A 19,022-nucleotide genomic window follows, 5' to 3' on the forward strand; every position below is an offset into this window, starting at 1 on the left:
TGTCATTCAGCCAACAGAGGGCTGGGTGGAGGCGGGGCCACCTGGCCCCCACCCAATTCTGGTTGCCCACTCCTGGCTTAAAGAAAGGGGCAGGGCGTTGGCAGAGGCAGGCCAGCACACCAGTGTGGGAAAGACGGGCATGCTGGGAGCTTGGGAGGAATGACAGAGGATGTGGCTTGGGAGCAGAGAACTGGAGCTTCTGAGCAGCATCCAGTAAGGGGCTGCCCAGGACTCATCTATCAACAGCGTATGAGTGGGAGGAGACGGCACATGAACGTCCCTGCGTGTGGACGGCAAGCACAAGGCAGAAATCTCACCCGCCTCTCCAGCTGCCTCTTGCCCTGCTGCTCCTCCTCCAGCTTGTCCTCCAGCTCCTGCTGCATGCGCTTCTTGGTGGAATCGACCTCACGCATGGCACGCTCGTACTTCAGCCGCCACTCGCCACCTGCAGGTTGGGGAGGCACAGAGACAGAGCTGGCGGGCAGCTTCTGCTGCTAGGGATGGCCCAGGAAAAACACGTCCTCACCCCGAGCCAAAGCCGAAGGTTCCCCTTGTGAAGCAGGGGTGGCAGATGCGTTCGGTTTGGAAACACTCCCCGTTCTGACCCCAGACTTGCCTCTCCAGACCACGAGGCCTAGAAACTTAAGGTAACTTTCAAGAACTAAGCGCTGGAACTACCGGACACCTGTCCGTTTTGCATCCTTCATTCTGGCTCCAAATAATCTGGAATGATCTTTTGGCAAGGCCTGGAGGCCTGGGCAGGGAGAGAGGGGACCAGGGGGTTACAGCCAAGAGGAGGGGCGGGGAAACCCACCAGAGTCGTCGTCGTCCATCTCGCCATTGAGCTCAGCGGCCCGGATGAGACGGGCCTCCATCACCTCCATCTCCATAGAGTCCATCTGCTTCTTGAGCGCGTCATACTTGGCCTGGAGGGAGAGGCAAGGCGCTTCAGGACACTGGAGAGGACCAGGCAAGGCAATCGCCCTGACTCCGCTACGCCGCGCTGGCCAGAAGGGCAGGATGCTGCTGAGCTGTGGCTGAGCTGGAGGAGTGTGCATGTCCTTGAGTATGGATGCAGGGAGGCAGCTCCAGCAGGGGAGCAGGGCCAGAGGCAGCTTGCTCTGGAGGGTGCTCTGGGCTTTGTTTTTATGACCACTTCTCCGCTCGCCCAGAGCAATGCCACGGACCCACCCTCCGCACAGGCAAATGTTAACTCTGCCATGCGCTTAGGGGCACCAGACCCGCTGTCTTCAGGAGCAGAAGAGGCCTCATCAAGCAGAAGCCACATCCAGAAGCAGCATTTCTTGGCAGTGACAAGGCAACTCGCCTGGCACCCACGCTGTTATCTTTTTGGTGCCAGGTGAACCCTTTTCTGATTCTCTCAGGCATTTAAAGCTATTTCATACTGCTTTTGATCGCTGTCTTGTAATTGAATTTCACCTTTGGATATCATATTATCTTGTTGCAATTGTTATTATTAATTATCCTTAATCATTATCAATCGTTATCTTCAAAAATGACCCTAGAAACCTCTGCTGAAGAAGAGAATAGAAATACATTAATTAAACAAACATGAAGGCAATTGACAACGGATAATCTGCCTTTTTAAAAGAAGAAAGCCCGGTGTTCACATGAACAGGGTAAAGCAGCACCCACCAGAGGTTGTAGAGGAAAGACCAACATTTGTGCTTTGCCATTCTTAGTGTCACTTGTGAGCCTGACTGTTCGGGGCTCAGTCAACAATGCTAATGGGATGTCAGGGCTCAGAGATCGGAGGCTAAGGGGTCTCACACAGTCTTGTGTAGGGACGCTGAGTTAGGACTGAGGGGCATTTGCTCAAAGCTCTCCAGACCCCACCCTCTGTGCATCACCACAGCATCACCGCTTCTGGCCCGCTCAGCTGAAATTGACTGACCTGTAGATCTTTCATCTCTTTCTCTGCTCGCAGCCGCTCTGCTGTCTCAGCGTCCAGGAGCTGGGAAGCTGATTCTCCTGTGTTCCTCTCGTCGGTCAGTTCCGAGGTCAATTCTGTAATCTGGAAGAGGGCAATGACAGAGATGGGACAGGCAGCCAAAAGCAGGGGGCACAGGACCCGCCCTCAGGGAAGTGACACTCAGGAAGAGACAGGACAGCAAAAGCCACTGGTAATGAATGGGGGGGGGGGCTGCCCCCGAATCCTTGACTGCAGGGAACAGCTCTAGAGCACGGAGGATGTCTCCTGCCCCAAATGATGCCTCAGGTTCAAGCAGAGTTCATGTGGCAGCCAATCCTTTTTAAAGGACTCTATCACTAACTACCCCTTCATATAGCTGTCTTCCTCACTTTGCCCCCAAATAAGCTTGTTTGACAGCTTCCTTTGTCTTCTCCCCTCCCACAGCCATCGTAATACACCCCCTTTTGGTCAGGCCACTTCCCTCACTGTTAATGTCCCACTTCTTCAGCAAAGAGTCCCCTTAGCTGTGCTTCCAGAGGAGCGAAGGGGAGAGACTGTTGCATGGCGGTGGAGCCCTTGCTTTGCATACAGAGGATCCCAGTTTCAGTCTCCTCTTAGGGCTGGGAAAGTCCCCATCTCAAACCCTGGAGAGACGCTGCCACGTCAAGTAGACCGGGGGAAGGGGGGGGTAAAACAGTGATCCAGATGTTTTGGACTTCAGCTCCCAGAAGCCCCTGCCAGCACGGCCAATGCTCAGGAATGCTGGGAGTTGACGTCCAAAACATCAGGAGATTGGCTTTCTGCCCACCCGCTGTAGCAGGGAGTCCTTGACTTTTCCACGTCCCAACCTCATGATCTTCTTGCCCACCTGAGCCCTCTAAGTTACGGGCTCCTGTGCCCTCTCCCTGCACCCCCTAGCCCAGATCCGGGGCTTGGAGATCAAGCTTTCAGCACCAGCACAGGCATTTTCCAGGGCCGCACCTTGCTCTCCAAGCGGTCGCTGCTCAGGCGCAGTTCGTTCCTCTCCTTCTCCACCTTCTCGAGCCGGCTTTTCAGCTGCTGGATCTCCTCCTGCGGAGAGTGCAACGCAAGGTCAGGCCAGAGGAGCACCTGTCACGTTTCAACCATTTTGTCTTGGGATCTGGAATGGTAGCTTAGCAGGCAGGAGAGCCTCCCTGACCTCCTTGGATTCTTGCTTGTAAGGGGCCTCTTATGCTCAGAGAGCAAACAGGTGGTGACAATGGCTCTGGGGTGGAAAGGGAGTCCCCTAAAGAGAAACCCGGTTGCCCGGAGGCTCAGGTAGGGCCCGACCCAACGTGAAGCTTCAAGGTTTCTAGAGTCACCATATCGCTGCACGGCCCCTTGACAACCTCACAAGGCCCACGCCCACACTGGTTTGAGCCCTGTATGCCTGAATCGCATGAGATAAAGGGCTTGCACTCGCAAAAGTGTTACTTCAGAGGAAACCTTGTTTGGACAATGGTTTGAAGGCACAGGAATGCAGTGCTGTGCTAACACTAGGGAGCCACAGGTGGAGTACATGCTTTACATGCAGAAGGTCCTGGTTTCGATTCCTGGCATCTCCAGTTAAAAGGGTCAGGTAGCAGGTGACGGGAAAAGACCCTTCTCTGCCTGAGACACCCTGGAGAGCTGCTGCTACTTAGAGGAAGCAGTCTTTCTTGGGGAAAAGGCAGCTTCCTATTCCTAAAGAAAGCAGGTCTCGCCTGGCAACCACCAAGAATCCATACGGCAGCTGCTCACATGGAAGCTCTTTGGAGGAAGCCAGGAAGAGGAAGAAGACAACGACAGAAGGCCAGGCCCAGCTCCAAGGAGCTTCTGATCAAAGCTTTGCCAGCCAGGAAGATGACAGAGGCTCTCTGCCCACTATGATGACAGGCAGCATCCATTTGGGGCAGCCCCTCACACAACAGGAGCTTCTACCTTTGGCGCACCCCTTGCGCAGGGCAAGCAATTGGGGCACGTCGGCAGGATGGATGCCTTCTAATACACAGGTGAAAGGTAAAGTACCGTGTAGGCCAGGCTTTCCCGAGCTGGTGCCCTCCAGATGGGTTGGACTAGTGCTCCCATTGACCCCAGCCAGCACGGCCAAAGACCTTGAATCAGAGCCCCATTGTAGGGGAGGAGCCACAGCTGGCAACAGGGCACCTGCTTTGCACACAGATGCAGGGCTGGGCTAGGCGGTCTGGCTCTGAGCAAGGCAGCTTCATCCGTTCCTTTTAAATGTGCGCGCTCCCCTCTCCGGGGCAGGTGCCCCCTTCCCCCTCCAGCGCAGGGACCCATACGCACATCTTTGCCCCGGATCTGGTCCTCGGTGAGCTGGGCTTCGATGAGCGGCCTGACGGTGGTGAAGAGCTTCCACCAGGGCCAGTCCTTCACCCCCTTGTTCTTCTTGATGTTCTTCTGCACGCAGCGGATAGCCAGGTCCTGAATCTGTGTTTGGGGCGAGGGACAGAAGAGAGCATCTGGTCAGGAGAACCTCCTGGTGCCTCCAGGTGAGCAGCAGCCAAACTCAAAACGCTTCCCAGAGGGGGTGCCGCTAACTCTTGTGAGGCTCCAAAGCAGGGCTGGCATCAGGGGTAGGCCCAGCCGGGCACCTGTCAGGGCCCACAACCCTGCGGGGGGCCCTGTACACCCCAGAGCCCCCAGCCCTGCCTGCCCCCGCTTCCTCTCACCACCTGCTCACTTGCCTTCTCTAAGGGTGGGACCCGACAGAGCCACTTCCTTCCCTCACCTCGCACGCTCCCGCCAGACGGTTCCACAGATTGGGCCGAGAGGGAGAAGACAAATGCGTGGGCAGTGGGAGGGGAGCGGGACAGGGGTCCACTGAGGACCTCCCAAACCTGGAGCCAGGACTGCTTCAAAGCCCAATGGAGGAGGCCAAGTGGGGTTCCTCTATTCTTCTGCAATGTTACACAGGGTGTGGAGTGGAGGGAGGAAGAGAATCCAAACACCAGGACGAAGCAGTGCACTTTCCCATAAATTAGTTATCACTTTGTCTTTTTTATTATTTTTATTTGTTGCTCGCAAAAGCGCCTTTTCCCAAAACCAGCCGTAAAGCCTAATCTCGCCAAAAACGCAGGGCCCTGCTTGGATGTCTCTGTTTTATGCGCTCAGTAATAAGCAGAGTAGCTGACACAGCTCTTTAATCTTAACGTAACAGCTCTGCCCCCACCCCGCTGCGTGGAGAGCTCCTCCACCTCCAAACCCAAGCGCAGCGTGAAAGAGGTGCAGCAAGGAGAGAGAAGCAGGGAGGCATCCTGCGACGAGAACTGGGTCCAGGGTCTCTCTCTAGATTTGACCCTAACTGTTCTATCCTTACCACTATGGCTTGGGTGGGGCAAGGTGGGGGGAATTCAGGGCTGTTTTAGCAGTTCCAAATCTAGGAGGATGTGGAAGGTGCTTCAACCTCCAAAGCAGGAACAAAAACTCTCCATCTCCCACCCACCAGCCATCCCAAGGAATGAGGACGGTGCCTTTCTAAAGCACCCGCAGCATGCCTGGCACTGCATAACAGCAAAATATGGAACAAGGCCATGCTGAGAGAACGCCACAAGTGAAGGGGGAAGAGTAGGTGAAGGAGAATGCTGCAGACCGGCCCACAGAAATGAACCAACCCTGGAACACAGCAAATAAATGGAACTCTTCAGAGGAGACTTGGGAGGGGGAAAATAGATAGGGTTTAAGAAGAGAATTTTATGAAATAGGAGGAGAGGGGAGTGTAAATATGCACTAGAGCAGCCTTCACCAGCCTGGCTGGCTAATGATGGGAGTTGTAGTCCAACACATGTGAAGTGGGGCATGCTGGGGACAGCTGCTCCAGAGCAAAGCAGGGGAGGGAAGCAGGAAGCCATGCTCCACACCATCGTACCCTAATGGAGCCTTGACCAAGGAGCTCCCCAGAAAGCTGCCACCCCACAACAGCCCTGCAAAGCTGTACAAGAGGGAGAGAGGCAAACGCACCCGTTTCCTTCAGAGCCCTACCCGCCTCCCCTCAATGCCCTCACATCCCACCCAGTGGGAAGCTGCCCTCACCTTCTCCCCGAGGTGAAGGGGAAGCCTCACGGCAGCTCCTCCACCCGGGCGAATGCTGTGGAAGAGGCACCCACACGCCCACACACGGATACGCATACACACCCTCTGTACCTGCTGGGAGTTTAAAGAGCCCTCTTCCCAGACTGGGGGAGTCCTAGTGACACTCTTCGCGGAGTCTGTGATTCTGGGCCTTAGCCCAGTGTTTGAGGGAGGCAGAACTGCCCATTTTAGGCTACGTAAGAGAGCCAGCAGCAGGAGATGTAAACGCAACAGGAGCGGGGAGCGAGTGAGTGTGTGTGTATCTACGTAGGGAGGGGATGACTCACTGTATTTCCTCCTCCCTCTACTTCTAAGGGCTTCCTTCCCCACCCCCCACCCCCCAAAAGCATACCTTTCTCTTCTTGAACTGCTGGCGTGCAAGGAAACCCCGGCAGGCAGCCTGGAAAAGCGTAATGTTCCTGCTCATCTGTTTATCACGTTGCTCCTCCAGTTTGGCCAGCGTTCCTGCCCGGAAAAACACCTTTTTGGGGTGGGGAGAAGATGGGTAGGGAAGTCACAGAAAAGAGGGAGTCAGTTCCTAGCTCCAGGGCAAGCATAGCCTGGGGCCAGCTCTGGAAGGGGTGAAAAGCTTGCAGGTTAGCAACAACCCATGCCGAGTGGACATTTGTGGAGCTCTGGAAAACACTTTTCACTGACATCCAACACAAAGTCGGCAAAATATATCCCACCACCCGCCACGGACTGTCTTTTCCAGACTGGCCGATGCTGGGAAGTTCCAGGTGCGTCATGCCTGCCCTCTCAAAAGCACCTCCGTCTTGACGCCAAAGAGAATCAGCAGGAGCTTATTCCCCCAGCAGCACTGTGGACAGTACGGAACAGAAGCCATTGCTGAAGTTACTGCTGGGGTGAAAAGCATTACTGTTTTGAGAGTGCAAACAGGCGGGCAAGGCTAGATCACAGAAAGAGAAGCATCCCTATCTCAAAACTCCCACCCACCATCTAAGGATAGGAAAGTGGGGGCGTTCTTCACAAATGGCAAAGAACAGACTTTTCCCTCTAGCCACAGAAGCAGCGGGTCAGCAGAGCTAGCCTCAGGGGCCACTGTGGCTAGCCAGGAGCCCAGGAACTGAACTTTGGGATTCATTTATTACATTTCTATACTCCCCAATCGTCAAAGCTCTCTGGGCAGTTTATAAAGATTAAAACCCTAAAAACACAATATAAGAACTGAATAAAAAAACCATCTGCATACAAAAATATTTTTAACAATTGCAGAAGCAACAATAAAAATCCCAGGACCTGTTAAACATCTTATCATATGCTGTCATATGGGAGTAGAGGAAAGTCTTAACCTGGTACCAAAAACATGCCAATGCTGGCGCCAGGTAGACTTCCCTGGAGAGAGCCTTCTAAAATCAGGGGGCCACCACCAAAAAGGCCCTCCTCCATCACCATCCTCTGAACCTCCCTCGGAAGAGGCACCTGGAGGAGGGCTTCAGATAATGATCGATTGTAGTGTTCTGGTAAGCTCATACCAGGATATTCACGGCAGCTCCCAAGTTCAGGGCCTCCTCAACTCCATATTTGGCAGCCCGCCCCAATACACAATAACTTGAGGGGTCTGATGGCTTCTGTCAAAGGCAATATGTACAAAGCCTCTACAGACAGGAGCTGAGCAACCACCTACCATGAACACAAGCACATCCCACCACCCACTCCCTTTCCAGGGGGGGGCATGCCTCTTCCTCTGTGGTGCCCCGCCAGGCCGATTTCACGCTGGAGCATTACAGAGTGGGGGGGGGGCAGGCAGGGGAAAGGCCAGAAGTGCGCACACAGAGCTCAGCCAAGCCTTCCTCTGTCCACTTTTAATCCACAGGCTCCCGGAGCATGCAAGATTGCTGTGACAACCCTTCTGTTCCTCCCGCCCCAAGGCAGACTGTCCCCTTGCATTAGCCAATGGTGGCATAGCTCTGACTGAGGAGAGATGAAACAGAGGCCCTCTCAAAGCAGCCAAACCACCACCGCAGTGGCAGCAGCTGCATCCTCCAGCATGTCGATGGCTCCCACCCAGGGTGGTACCTTGCCTGACGCACCAGCTCGGCCCTAAAGGCAAATCGCCCCATGAGCTGGGCTGCCCATTCTGGGAGGGGACGAAAAGGGGAAAGACACAGAGTGTTTGACTGGCCTCAGAATTCCGCTTTGCAAGGATCTCCACTTCCATAAAACAGAAAAGGAAAAGCGTTTAGCCCTCATGGCTATAAAGATACGTTTGAAACAATCAGGCAATACCTACTGAAGTGACAGGGAGGGAGACAAGGGGAATAAGGATTTGTCATCCCACAGAGCTTCTCGCCTCCATCACTAGCAGAAGTGGAATAAATTACACAGGAAAAAGCAAATGTATGCATGTGTGTGTGCGTGTGCGTGTATATATACATGGATATGTATCAAGAGTCTAGTGGAACCTACACCTACAAAGGCAGTCTATATGTTGCTGAATATCAGAGGTCAGAGATGAACGACAGAGCCGAGGCTGCCACTTCCACACAACGTGCTTGTGAGCGTCCCCCAAGGCAACTGAGTCGAGTACCACTGAAAAAAAGAGTGCTGCACCCAGCAAGGCAGTTCTTCGTTTTGCCAAGAAAAATGGCAAAACAACAGGACAAAAATCAAGCACCTTTTGTTCAAGTGTGCACCGTTTACACAGGGTTCAGAGTTCACCTCTTGCCACAGTGTGAGTGCGTGCATGAACACACACTTTTCAGCACAGGGTTCCCCGGAACAGCACGCTGCTGCCTTACCCTCCTCTCCTGCTCTGGGCTGGCTCCCCTTCCCTGCCTTCTCAATGGAGGGGGCACAACCCACAGACGCCAGCCACAGGCACTTCCCTGGGCCGGGAGAAGGGCTCCCCCGAGGCAGGCCGCTCTTACCCGGCTCACGCCCATGTGGTGGCTGCTCTTCTCCAGTTCCAGCGATTCCAGGAGCTCCTCTGCCGCCTGGGAGAAGAGGAGGAGAAGCATCAAGCGCTCACCACCATCTCAGCAAAGAACGTGCTCGGAACTGGTGCAGGCACCCACTGCGCTCCCCCCCCCCCCCCGCAGGGATACAGGCTTCGACTTGCCCTGACCGTGGAAACCGTGGGAGGGGGCTGGCACTCCCCTGGCAACGGCACCTCTTCACTCCCAGCCATGCCAGGGCACAGCTGCCCCAAAACATTGCCCACATGTCTGCCATGGAAGCCTGGCTCCTGTTTCCCAGTCCCTCCCCCCTTCTTCCCTCCCCACTGTCTGGCAGTCAGCACCTCGGTGGCGAGACACGCCTTCCAGCTGCAACCCCCGCCCCCGGCCTACGTACCCGCCTCTCGTCCACGACGATGTAATTGCGCCCGTGCTTCTTGGTCAGGTGAGGGGCCAGGACATCGAAGCGGCGCCGGAACTCCGCAAAGACCATGTGATCAGGGTAGCCTGTAAAGCGTCACAGAGAAAGAGGCGTTACAAGAACACACCTGGCCTGGGAAGAAGAACCGAGGGAAGGTGGTTGGAGGGCGTTGGGGAGCATGACTGATGCTCCCAAGCCAATATATGGCCAGGGGCAGGTAGGGACGATGACTGCCGGCAGGGCAAACTGCGGCAGCCGCTCCATCCCTTGGGACCACACAGAACACCAGAGCTGGAAGAGGCCTTGGAGCTTGTTTAGTCCAGCATAGGGTGCAGCTACAGCCCCACAGAAAGAGGGCCGTCCAGCCTCTGCCTGAATACCTCCAGCGAAGGACAGCCCAGCACCTCCCAAGGCAGAGTCTGCTCCACCGACAAACAGCTGTTGCCGTCAAGATGTTTCTGCTAACGCTGAACCGAAATCTGCTCCCCTGTCGTTTGCACCCCTGGGTCCCAGCCCTCCCTCTGAAGCAACAGAAAACGAGCCTGCTCTGTCCATTGGAGGCGGCTGGCTGAGCAGGGCATCCCCGCCCCACATATAGGATATGCAAGGCAGGATATGCAAGGTTCTGCATGCCAAGCCCACCACTGAACCGGATTCTGGGGGGAAATTCCTTGGAGACAAGAGACACGCAGGATCCCTGAGGAAGGTGCAGAGGCTGCCTGATACCGCAGTGATCTGTCCCTATCGTCATCATCGTCATCGTCATCATCTCCATTTGTTCACTCACAAATGTATACACTGGCTGCATTTGCACATAACACTAAACCATGGCTTATCTTAACCATGGCTTGTTGCTTGAGCCATGAATTGTATTGCAGATGAGCAAGAGGTGGGGTGGGGGGTAACCTCTGGATAAAACATGATTAGGGGAGAGAGGAAAACGGGTAATGACAGATACTGGTAAGAGAGTGGCCAGTGTGAAGAGTGAATAGGAAAATCAAATGCTGTGTCTACTGAAACGGATGGGCAGCAGGCCTGTTGAACCTCAGGCCAATAGGTGAAAATTGGTCCACCTGGGGTCCCAGTCCAGCTTTCCAGGGTGTCCCAGGTGGCCACACACCCCTTTCCTAGCCACATCCCCTTTCCCCTAGCTGCTAGTGGTTTGGTGGTTTCCTGACTTAGGCGAGGCATTTTGTCCCCATTCTGAAAGGACGAAATGCCTCACCGAAGGCTTAGATACTGGCAGGAAGAGCTTTATGCTACAATATTCACCCTGCCCCCCCCCCCACGGGAATGAGGCCCCCAAGAGCTCTCCAGAATTGGGTTGAAAGACATTCGATACCCAAGGTATATAGGACGCTTCTTTTTTAGACAGTGCTTGCCATCTGCAGTTTTTCTATGCACTATATTAAAAATGATATGTATGTACAACGTGCTGCCCAATCAGAAGGCTTCAATGAAGTACCCTAACTGATTAATCGATTAAACGTTGCAGCCCTACTAATAACCAAATCGACAGACCTGTCTTTCACATGAAAGAGGAAAAAAGGATCAACTTTGGCACAATGCAGAAAATGAACCTACAGAATTCACTGATGAAAGATTCTACCCAAACAGACACACAAGGGAAATGGATTGTGTGAGCTGGACTTGCTTGCTAACTTCTGCAGATGGGCGATTGGTTCACCCCATCCTGGCATTGCTTGAGTTCCAAATATGGCAACAAGGAGGGAGAAGACATGAGAAATCTCTGGCACACAGAGAAAACTTGGCCGGTGCACCGAGATCAGGAGGGAGTAATTTGAGACGCATAGAGCCAAAGAACAAACTCCCACAGGCGTCACTACAAGACTGTGCTTTAGCGCACGAATGCCATGTTTGGTTGCAGAGTTTTCTTGGCCGGAGCCAAGCGGGAGCTGAGTTTGCGGGGGAGGCCTGCCGGCGAGGTGCCCTGAGGTTTAATAACTCCAAGCTCAGCATGGAAGGAAGGCAACAGGCAGAAGTCTGGAGGGGGCAACTGTCCATGTATACAGCACTTGTTTAGAAAGGAGAGACATTGTGGATGGCATGGCAACAAATGTACAATTCTCAGTTTACAATTCAGAGTTGAAACAGTGGAACGGTCCCAAATGACCGGCTTCAAGATTTCCAGGGAAGATAAAAACACGAGTGCTCACGCCACACTTCAGTATATATACAGCTCACCAGAAGAAAAGCAACTGAGAGCAGCTGGTGATGGACAATTGTTTTCAAGATTGTTGGAAGCGGTGTGAAACAGGTTTCTCCCGCACCAACCCCAGCATTCACATGCATTTCTTTAGCTGCGCTGTTGCATTCGGTCAAAACAGGCTTTGTGGGTTTCTGAAACAACCTTGTTTACTAGAGATGAACCCACATGCAAAGAACCCTTCTTCCCCCACCCCCCAAACTCTCTTCAACTCCCGGAGGGTGAGGGGGGAACGCTACACCCTCATTTCCCACTGTAAACAAGCCAGACTTGTTGGCTCCTTGCCTGTGTTTGGAGCGGCTCTTTAGGACAGACTGCCAAGGATGGGAGGAGATGTGCCAGAGAGACCCAACTACCCCTAAAAGGTGGCCCTCCTTGTAGAAAATGGCCCAACATGCTGCCTGGCCCCCTCAGCTTTGGAGGAGATGCCAGAGGAACTCGCCTTCCTGCACCTGCAGGCAGAAGGCCCAAGAATAGATCCTGCTATTGACTATGTACGAATTGCAATTAAATTTATGGCCAAAGATAGTGGTGTTGATTCTTCAGGTCTTAATTAATCATCAGCATCATCGATCAGGCTCCTGAACCACCCCTCCCTCCCCTTCCCCACTGGGAAATTGATCCTGGGTCCTGCACAAAACATTGATCTTGCTTCAGAGCACTAACAATCTGGTTTTGAAATAATAAACACCAATTCCGCTGCATGTCTTTCGGAAGGATGAACACAGGAGTGTGCTTACTTGGGAAGTCTTCCCAAGGGGCTGGGGTAGAGTGGAATACCAACACAGGCTGTCATTTGTGTTTGGGGAGGGAAGGAGACAGAGGAGACAGGAAGCAAAACCAGGTTGAGAGGGGTTGAAAGATGCTGATTTTCATTAGGGCCAAGGTAAATTACTCACAAGTTTGCAAGTGCACCTCTCCTTGCAAAACACATTTATTTACATTGCCCTCACTTGTATTCCCTCTCAATTGCCCTCACTTGCTCTCAGTGATGTTATCAGTCATCCAAAACTAATTGGCTACCTATTATCACCCTGCTTACTCTATGGTCCCTGACTGGATGGACTCACCCCCGCTGCCAGGAGAAACAGTGCTGATCAGAGCAAAAAGTTGTCTGTTCACACATTCTTACAGGTTTCTTGGGAGAAATTTTCATCCCTCTCTCTCTCACAAACACTCAGATGTGCCCCCCATGGCTTCAAATTGCCCGCAACATGGCCTACAGCTGAATGGATTCCCCTACAGACTCAGCAGGACCAGGTGCAGGTTAACTCATCTGGTAGCAGGGCTTCCATTACAGGCAGAGGCCAGAAGACCCCATTAAATGCCCATGCGCAGTCACACACAGACACGCGGGAAGAGAGGCACCAACCTTGGCGGTACATCCGCAGGGCGTCCAGGAGACGGGAACCCCGGACCTGGGCCCTCAGCAGGGGGACGTCCAGCTGCATGAGGCCAGCCTCACAGTGGTCCCCGTGCAGGTCCAGCTCACTGGTGCTCACCCGCCGGGTGCACGACCCCCGGGAGTCACCACTCCAGCCGTCCGCCTTGGGCAGGAAGCAGTGCACGAAGTGGAGCTTTGACTTCTTGAGGGCATCGATGAGCGCATCCTGAAGGGCAAGGGAAGAGGCTTCAGTCCCGGGATGACAGGAAAGGCAGGGCCTCTGCCTCGATCGGCCCTCTGCCCCATGGCTGAGACATTGCTGGGGCTACAGGGTCCCCAACATTCACGTGAGCTTTGAAGAGACTGATCCTGTTGCAGTAGTTGGGAACTGGCAGCCAGGCCAAATCAGGCTGCCAACAGGAGACCATAAGAAGAGCCGTGCTGGATCAGACCAAGGGTCTGTCTAGTCCAGCCTTCTGTGCCCACAGTGGCCAACCAGATGCCCCAATGGGAAGCCCACAAGCAAGACATGAGTGCCACAGCACCCTCCCGCCCATGTTCCCTGGCAACTGGTGTATATAGGCATACCGCCTCTGGTAATGGAAGTAGCACATGGCCATCAGGACCAGTAGCCATGGATAGCCTTCTCCTCCAGGAATTTGTCCAACCCTCTTTTAAAGCCATCCAAAGTGGTGGCCGTCACTACGTCCTGTGGTAGCGAATTCCATAGTTTGACTCGGTGCTGTGTGAAGAAGCCCTTCCTTTTATCTGTCCTGAATCTCCCACCCATCAGCTTCACAGGATGGCCCCATTGGGTTCTAGTATTTTGAGAGAGGGAGAAAAATGCCCCCCTCTCCACTTTCATAATTCTGTACACCTCTAGCATGTCTCCGCTTCCTCGCTTTTTCTCTAAGCTAATCAGTCCCAGGCATTGTAACCTCTCCTCGTAAGGGGGTTGCTCCAGCCCCTTTGTCATGTGGGCTGGTGTCTCCTGCGCCTTTTGCAGCTCTACTGTTTCCTTTGTGAGGTGAGGTGACCAGGACTGTGGCCCACTGGCCCACCACTCACCACCGCCCTACTCCGCCCCACCGCCCCAGGAGGAGCCTTGTCAGGAGGAGGAGGAACTGCCAGATGCACATGCTGCGACATCCCTCTTCCTCGCCAAGTAAGGATCTTCCAGTTACAGACGCAACTGCGTAGCAAAGGAAGAGGAAGAGAGCCGGATGGAGGTGCCAGGACCTGCGCAACACCTCCACCGATGCAGCTGCCAACCTTTCTCCATGGGGGAGTCGAGGCTTCCGTGGAACTGTGTCGCCTCCCACGAGAAGGGAGCTGAACCCTGTGGCCTGCACCACGGGGGAGAAGCAGCACTGGCAGCATGGAGCTTGTCCAGCCGACCGCAGAGACTCACCCGTCCTTCGCTCTCTCCTGCCCCTGCCCCCCCTCCCCCGGCAAATAAGGCTCAGTCCAAAAGTGTGTTTTCAGCTCTGGGCCACACAAGCAGCAGCAGTTCCTCTGAGCATGCGCTGAGTGCCTTTTCTTTCTCTCTCTCTCTCTCCACACATCCGACTGGAGCTGGAAAGAGACTCACCACTTGCAGCTTGATCTGGATGCACGATGACTTCTTTTTCACCGCTGCCACCCCTGTGGTGAATGTCTTCCGCATGCTGGTGGCCCTGCGCAAGGCCAGCTGGGAGCCTCCCTCCAGGCCAGCGATGGACCCAGACAAAACCACGGCGGCCCCAGCTCGGCCCGCAAAGAGGCTGCTGATTATTTTCCTGAGACAGGCAGAGGAGGGGGGGAAGGAAAGACTCAACACCTTTCCTGCAGTTTGTCTCCCTCCCAAGGCTACCCAGAGAAGAGCACAGCAGAGCAGGGGCAAATGCTCTCTCTTTCGCTCGCTCGCTCGCTCTCTCCCCAAGGCTGGTGGGGCGAAAGGTGGGGGGGACATGCCACGGCTTTTGGGAAGGGGCCTCCTGACTGCAAGGATGATCCTTCCAGCCACCAGAGGAAGTGCTAGTTAATTAGAGACATCTCAGAGCAAGGAAGTGAAAATAAGGCCTGTCCTGATGCTGGAACGATGGAGCAAGCTGTGCCCAGCATCAGTTAATACACCAGCAGAGGGTAAAAAAGGCCTGATGGCAAATGAACCAAACACTCCTCCCAGTACTGCAGCCAGAAGCAAGAGGCACACCCACACAGCGCCCTGTCTCCAGCGAGAGAGAGGCCTTCAGGACAGATGGGGCTTGGCTTCCCCCACCACAACCCTTCCCTGCCTGGGGTGACTTACTTCTGGGATTCCTGCAGGAGAACCAAGGTGTTCTGGGAGGCAGGATTCTGCCGGACATAACTCAACCAGCCCGTGGTGTCATACTCCACCCAGTTAGTGCCGTAGCTGTGGCCCAGGAAGAAGTGCCGTGGCTTGTTGCTCCGGAGCAGGGGGCTGTGGCCTGCAAGAGAAAGACGGGGAGTGCCTCAGAGGACCGTGCCTTGCCCCTGGCAGCCTTTTCCCAGCGTGCCCGAGAACAGCCTCTGCCATGGGTTCTGGACGCAGAAAGAGACGGGTGATTCTGAATCTGAGCTGCCAGACATCTCCATGCACCCTGATTCATTCCTGACACCGTTTTGACACAAAATAAAATGAAGAAAATTTAACATCACCCTCTTAGCCCAGGTGGTAGTTCCAGGCTGTAGGCACATGGCGCCTCTCACCCCGTTACCTTTCTTGTCTCCATCCTGTGGCCCGTAGTAGGTGAAGAGTCTTTCCAGCAGGGTGTCCTCATTGCCTCCAGGCTGAAGGGACTCCTCCTCCAGCAGCCACAGCAGTCCGCGGGCCTCGTCAGTCCGGGCAAGAGAGCGGACCTGCGGGAGGCGCCCAAGAGCCCCTGGTGTTACTGCAGCCCTTCACTCCACCGAGAAGCTGGGATCCCAGGGCGGGAGGGAGAGGACGAGGGCAGGCTGTGCATCCTGCCCAAGGGGGCAGCCATGCCAAGGAACAAAGCACCTATGTGCTGCTAGTGCCCCCACCACCTCCCTCCCTCCATGCAGGTGAGCCTGGGCCACCAGCCTGCCCGGGAAAGCCTGGCCCTTGAAGCAACCAAGCAGTGAAAGCAAGTAGCGGCAGAGGCGGCCTTCACTCAGCTTCAGCTTACAAAAAAACGATACTTTGCCCAGGCCGAATCAATACTTAATACCAGAGACAGGAGAAACACACATTGTCTAGTAAAATGTTCCAGCACGAGACATTTACTCGGTAGAAATTCAATCTGGAGGCTTAAGCAGCAAAATTACTCCCCGCAACTCAGCGGGGAGCGATTGGAGGGAGCAGCTGCTCTCAGCACACACGCACACACACACACGCAGGGGCGCACACACGCACACGCCTCAGTCCTTGCTGCTGCTGCCCTGCTGCCTCCGGGTCGCAGAAGTCAGGAGAAAGGAAAGGGTGGGCCTGAGTTTTCCCAGCTGCACAGTGGGAGGCTTTTCCAAAACAAAACAAAACAAAAAAAGGCCGTCCCCAACTGAGCCTCTTTCTCCCTGTGCAGGTGACAATCCTGGGCCTTCCCCATTTTCTGGTCCCAACACAAGAAGAACAGTTATTCCAACTCCCTATTCCCTGAACTGCTGGTTGGAAGGGTGGGATGCACCTCTCAGAGGCAGAAGGTCCTGGGTCCAAGCCACGGCCTCTCCAGCTCGGGAGCAGGTGAGGAGAAAGACCCTTCTCTCTGCCTGAGCCCCTGGAGAGCTGCTGCCAGTCAGAGGAGGGGATGCTGGGCATCGTTCTATGCTGGAGAAGGGGGCCACAGACAGCTCGAGACGAGATATGGAGCGGAACCTTTGCAGGGATGCGGCTTCAGCCTGCTTGGAACAGCTCCTGGCTCAGCTGTGCTCCCTCAGTCCGCACAGCTCCTTGCTCGGAGGGCCACTTGGCTGCTCCTTTGCATTTCCCGGCTTGCTGCCTCCCGCAGCAACCTGTGGGATTGGTCCCCTCGCTTGCTCTGCCCTGCCCTTCGGGGCCCAGAACGTGGCATCTGCTTGGCTTCCTAGATGTCCTTCTCCACTACCCAGTTCCGGTGGCCCTCCGGTCACTGGGGCATGGCTGCCTGTCAAAGCACCCCAGAAAAACCCCTTCCGCTTTCCATGGATTTTCTTAAGAGACCTATAGATGGAAGCACCTTGCATCCAAATAAAAAAACCTGTAAGTTTTACTGTTATTTTTAAAAAGAGGAGAAATCTTTGAACAGGAACCAGCTCCTGGACGCATTTTGCAGCTATTCCATGTTTCCCGCCTTACTGGGTTTTCTATGACAAGAAAAAGGACGGAAGCAGAGGTGGGAAAAACCATGGAGGGTTATGAACGGTAATGTATGGACACACACAGCACCCGGAAAATGAATGAGGCAAGCCAATTGCATGATAAAAGCTTCTCCAGGAAGTGTCCATAATTCAGGGCTGCGCTCCTGTGATCATAATGCACAAGTGTGGTTATTTTAAGCCATGCATGGGACTTGCTGTTCTGAGATGCTTGGTCTTTAATTGAATAGGGGGCAGGCAGAGAGGGACGACACACGTTTCTAGGCCTCATGGCTGATGAGTTAAGACTGGTGGCAGCACAGGGAGGAATAGGCCGTGTTTAGTGAAATTCCAGTTGCTGCCACAGCATAGACAGAACTTCCAGTTATCAGGAGGCAACGTTGCCATGCGCTGCATAGCTTGTACTCTATCCCCCAGGAACAGACAGGAGAGGAGTGTGTGTTTCAGCTAGAGTACGTTCAACCCAGGTTCTTATCCTTTTCATGTATCTTTGCAAAGAAGAATAAGTAAAAAAAATACAACCTACTATTCCCCTCATTTCAAAATCTCTCCCACAGTAGCACAGGAACCAGAACTGGAGCCAAATTCCACATCAGAAGTGGAATTAGCAGCGTGCCTAAGCAGCAGGAAAAACCCATCTTCGATGACCTACCACAGGGGGTGCTGAAACCTCTTTCAGCCTGAGGGCCAAATCCGATTTCAGGGAAGCCCTTGGGCATCACATGCCAGTGTGAGGGGGAGGGGAAAAGGGGAGGGGAAAATACCAAAAATGCCAAGCTACTGTAGCTTAAACCTCACAGTTCCAGTAACACAGTCTCAGGAGAGGCATTTCCACCTTTAAGAATTGGGAAAACTGGCACAAAGGCCGGGGAACCACTGAACGAGTGGTGGTTGGAGGAAAGGAGAAGGGGGCATGGCAGTCTGGGAACCCCTGATCTACCGAGTCACTCCTGTTTCAATACCACTTAATTTCCAGAAAGGCTTGCTTTGGTCGGTTTTGATTGCCAATACCCTTTGTTGCTGTTCTTGATCATTTTGATGCTCAGGGATCTGCAACTAGGAAGCTCTGTGTATTTTCGATTTTGTTTTAATGATTTTTTAAAAACTTTAACCACCCTGAGAAAGTGCTGGGGGGCCAAAAGAGTGGGATATCCATTTGGGTAGGGGAGAGAGGCCAGAGCGGGGTGGGGCGGGGACTCTGCGGCCACAGCTCTCCTGGGAGAGTCACAAAGGAGGTGTTTTAGAGCAGGCCGCTCTTTGCAAGTGTGTGTGTGTGTGTGTGTGTGCACGCATGCATGCGTGTGGGGGGGGGAAAGCGCCTTCCCTTGCAAAATCATCGCTGCCGAGAGGACACTGAAGTGGGGGGGGGGGCAGGGTGCTCCTCTCTCTGCCTCCTAATGCGACACAAACTGCCGAAATCCATCAGCACCGGAGCCACGCTGTGCTAACAGGGCCCCTCTATTAGAGTGACAAGCGGCAGCTGGGACTTTCAAGCCTCGTCGCCTCCCTGCTTCTTTATGGGCCCAACCCTAATGGAAAAGAGAAAGTATGGGCACGGAGGGTGGCAGCCGCAGAGCGCCCGCTCCCTCCAGGGGGCTTCCCACCACCCACCCTCAGCAGACCTCCCTTCTGAGGTCACCATACACTCTAGCACAGCTTCTCCCCAACCTCGTGCCCCCCCAATATGTTGGACTGCAACTCCCATCTGGGAATGGTGGAAGCTGTAGTCCAAC

General features: G+C 54.2%; 1 protein-coding gene across 10 annotated transcripts in view; it reads right to left on the minus strand.

Annotated features, from left to right (window-relative positions):
* MYO18A (myosin XVIIIA) overlaps positions 1–19,022 on the minus strand; it is a 141,899-nt gene that overhangs the window by 46,047 nt on the left and 76,830 nt on the right. For all 10 annotated transcript variants that reach the window (XM_084823128.1, XM_084823127.1, XM_084823126.1 and 7 more), the window contains 12 exons: positions 15,696–15,837; positions 15,266–15,425; positions 14,567–14,753; positions 12,964–13,201; positions 9,341–9,450; positions 8,917–8,982; positions 6,378–6,506; positions 4,241–4,384; positions 2,915–3,004; positions 1,916–2,035; positions 815–926; positions 318–445 (listed from right to left, as the gene is read on the minus strand). In XM_084823128.1, the coding sequence (XP_084679254.1) occupies positions 318–445; positions 815–926; positions 1,916–2,035; positions 2,915–3,004; positions 4,241–4,384; positions 6,378–6,506; positions 8,917–8,982; positions 9,341–9,450; positions 12,964–13,201; positions 14,567–14,753; positions 15,266–15,425; positions 15,696–15,837 (1,626 nt within the window). The remainder of the gene's footprint in view (positions 1–317; positions 446–814; positions 927–1,915; positions 2,036–2,914; positions 3,005–4,240; positions 4,385–6,377; positions 6,507–8,916; positions 8,983–9,340; positions 9,451–12,963; positions 13,202–14,566; positions 14,754–15,265; positions 15,426–15,695; positions 15,838–19,022) is intronic.

The sequence above is a fragment of the Heloderma suspectum genome, chromosome 16 (genome assembly GCF_057233095.1).
Source record: "Heloderma suspectum isolate Gila_16-S chromosome 16, 16-S_ref, whole genome shotgun sequence".
Lineage (NCBI taxonomy): Eukaryota > Metazoa > Chordata > Lepidosauria > Squamata > Helodermatidae > Heloderma > Heloderma suspectum.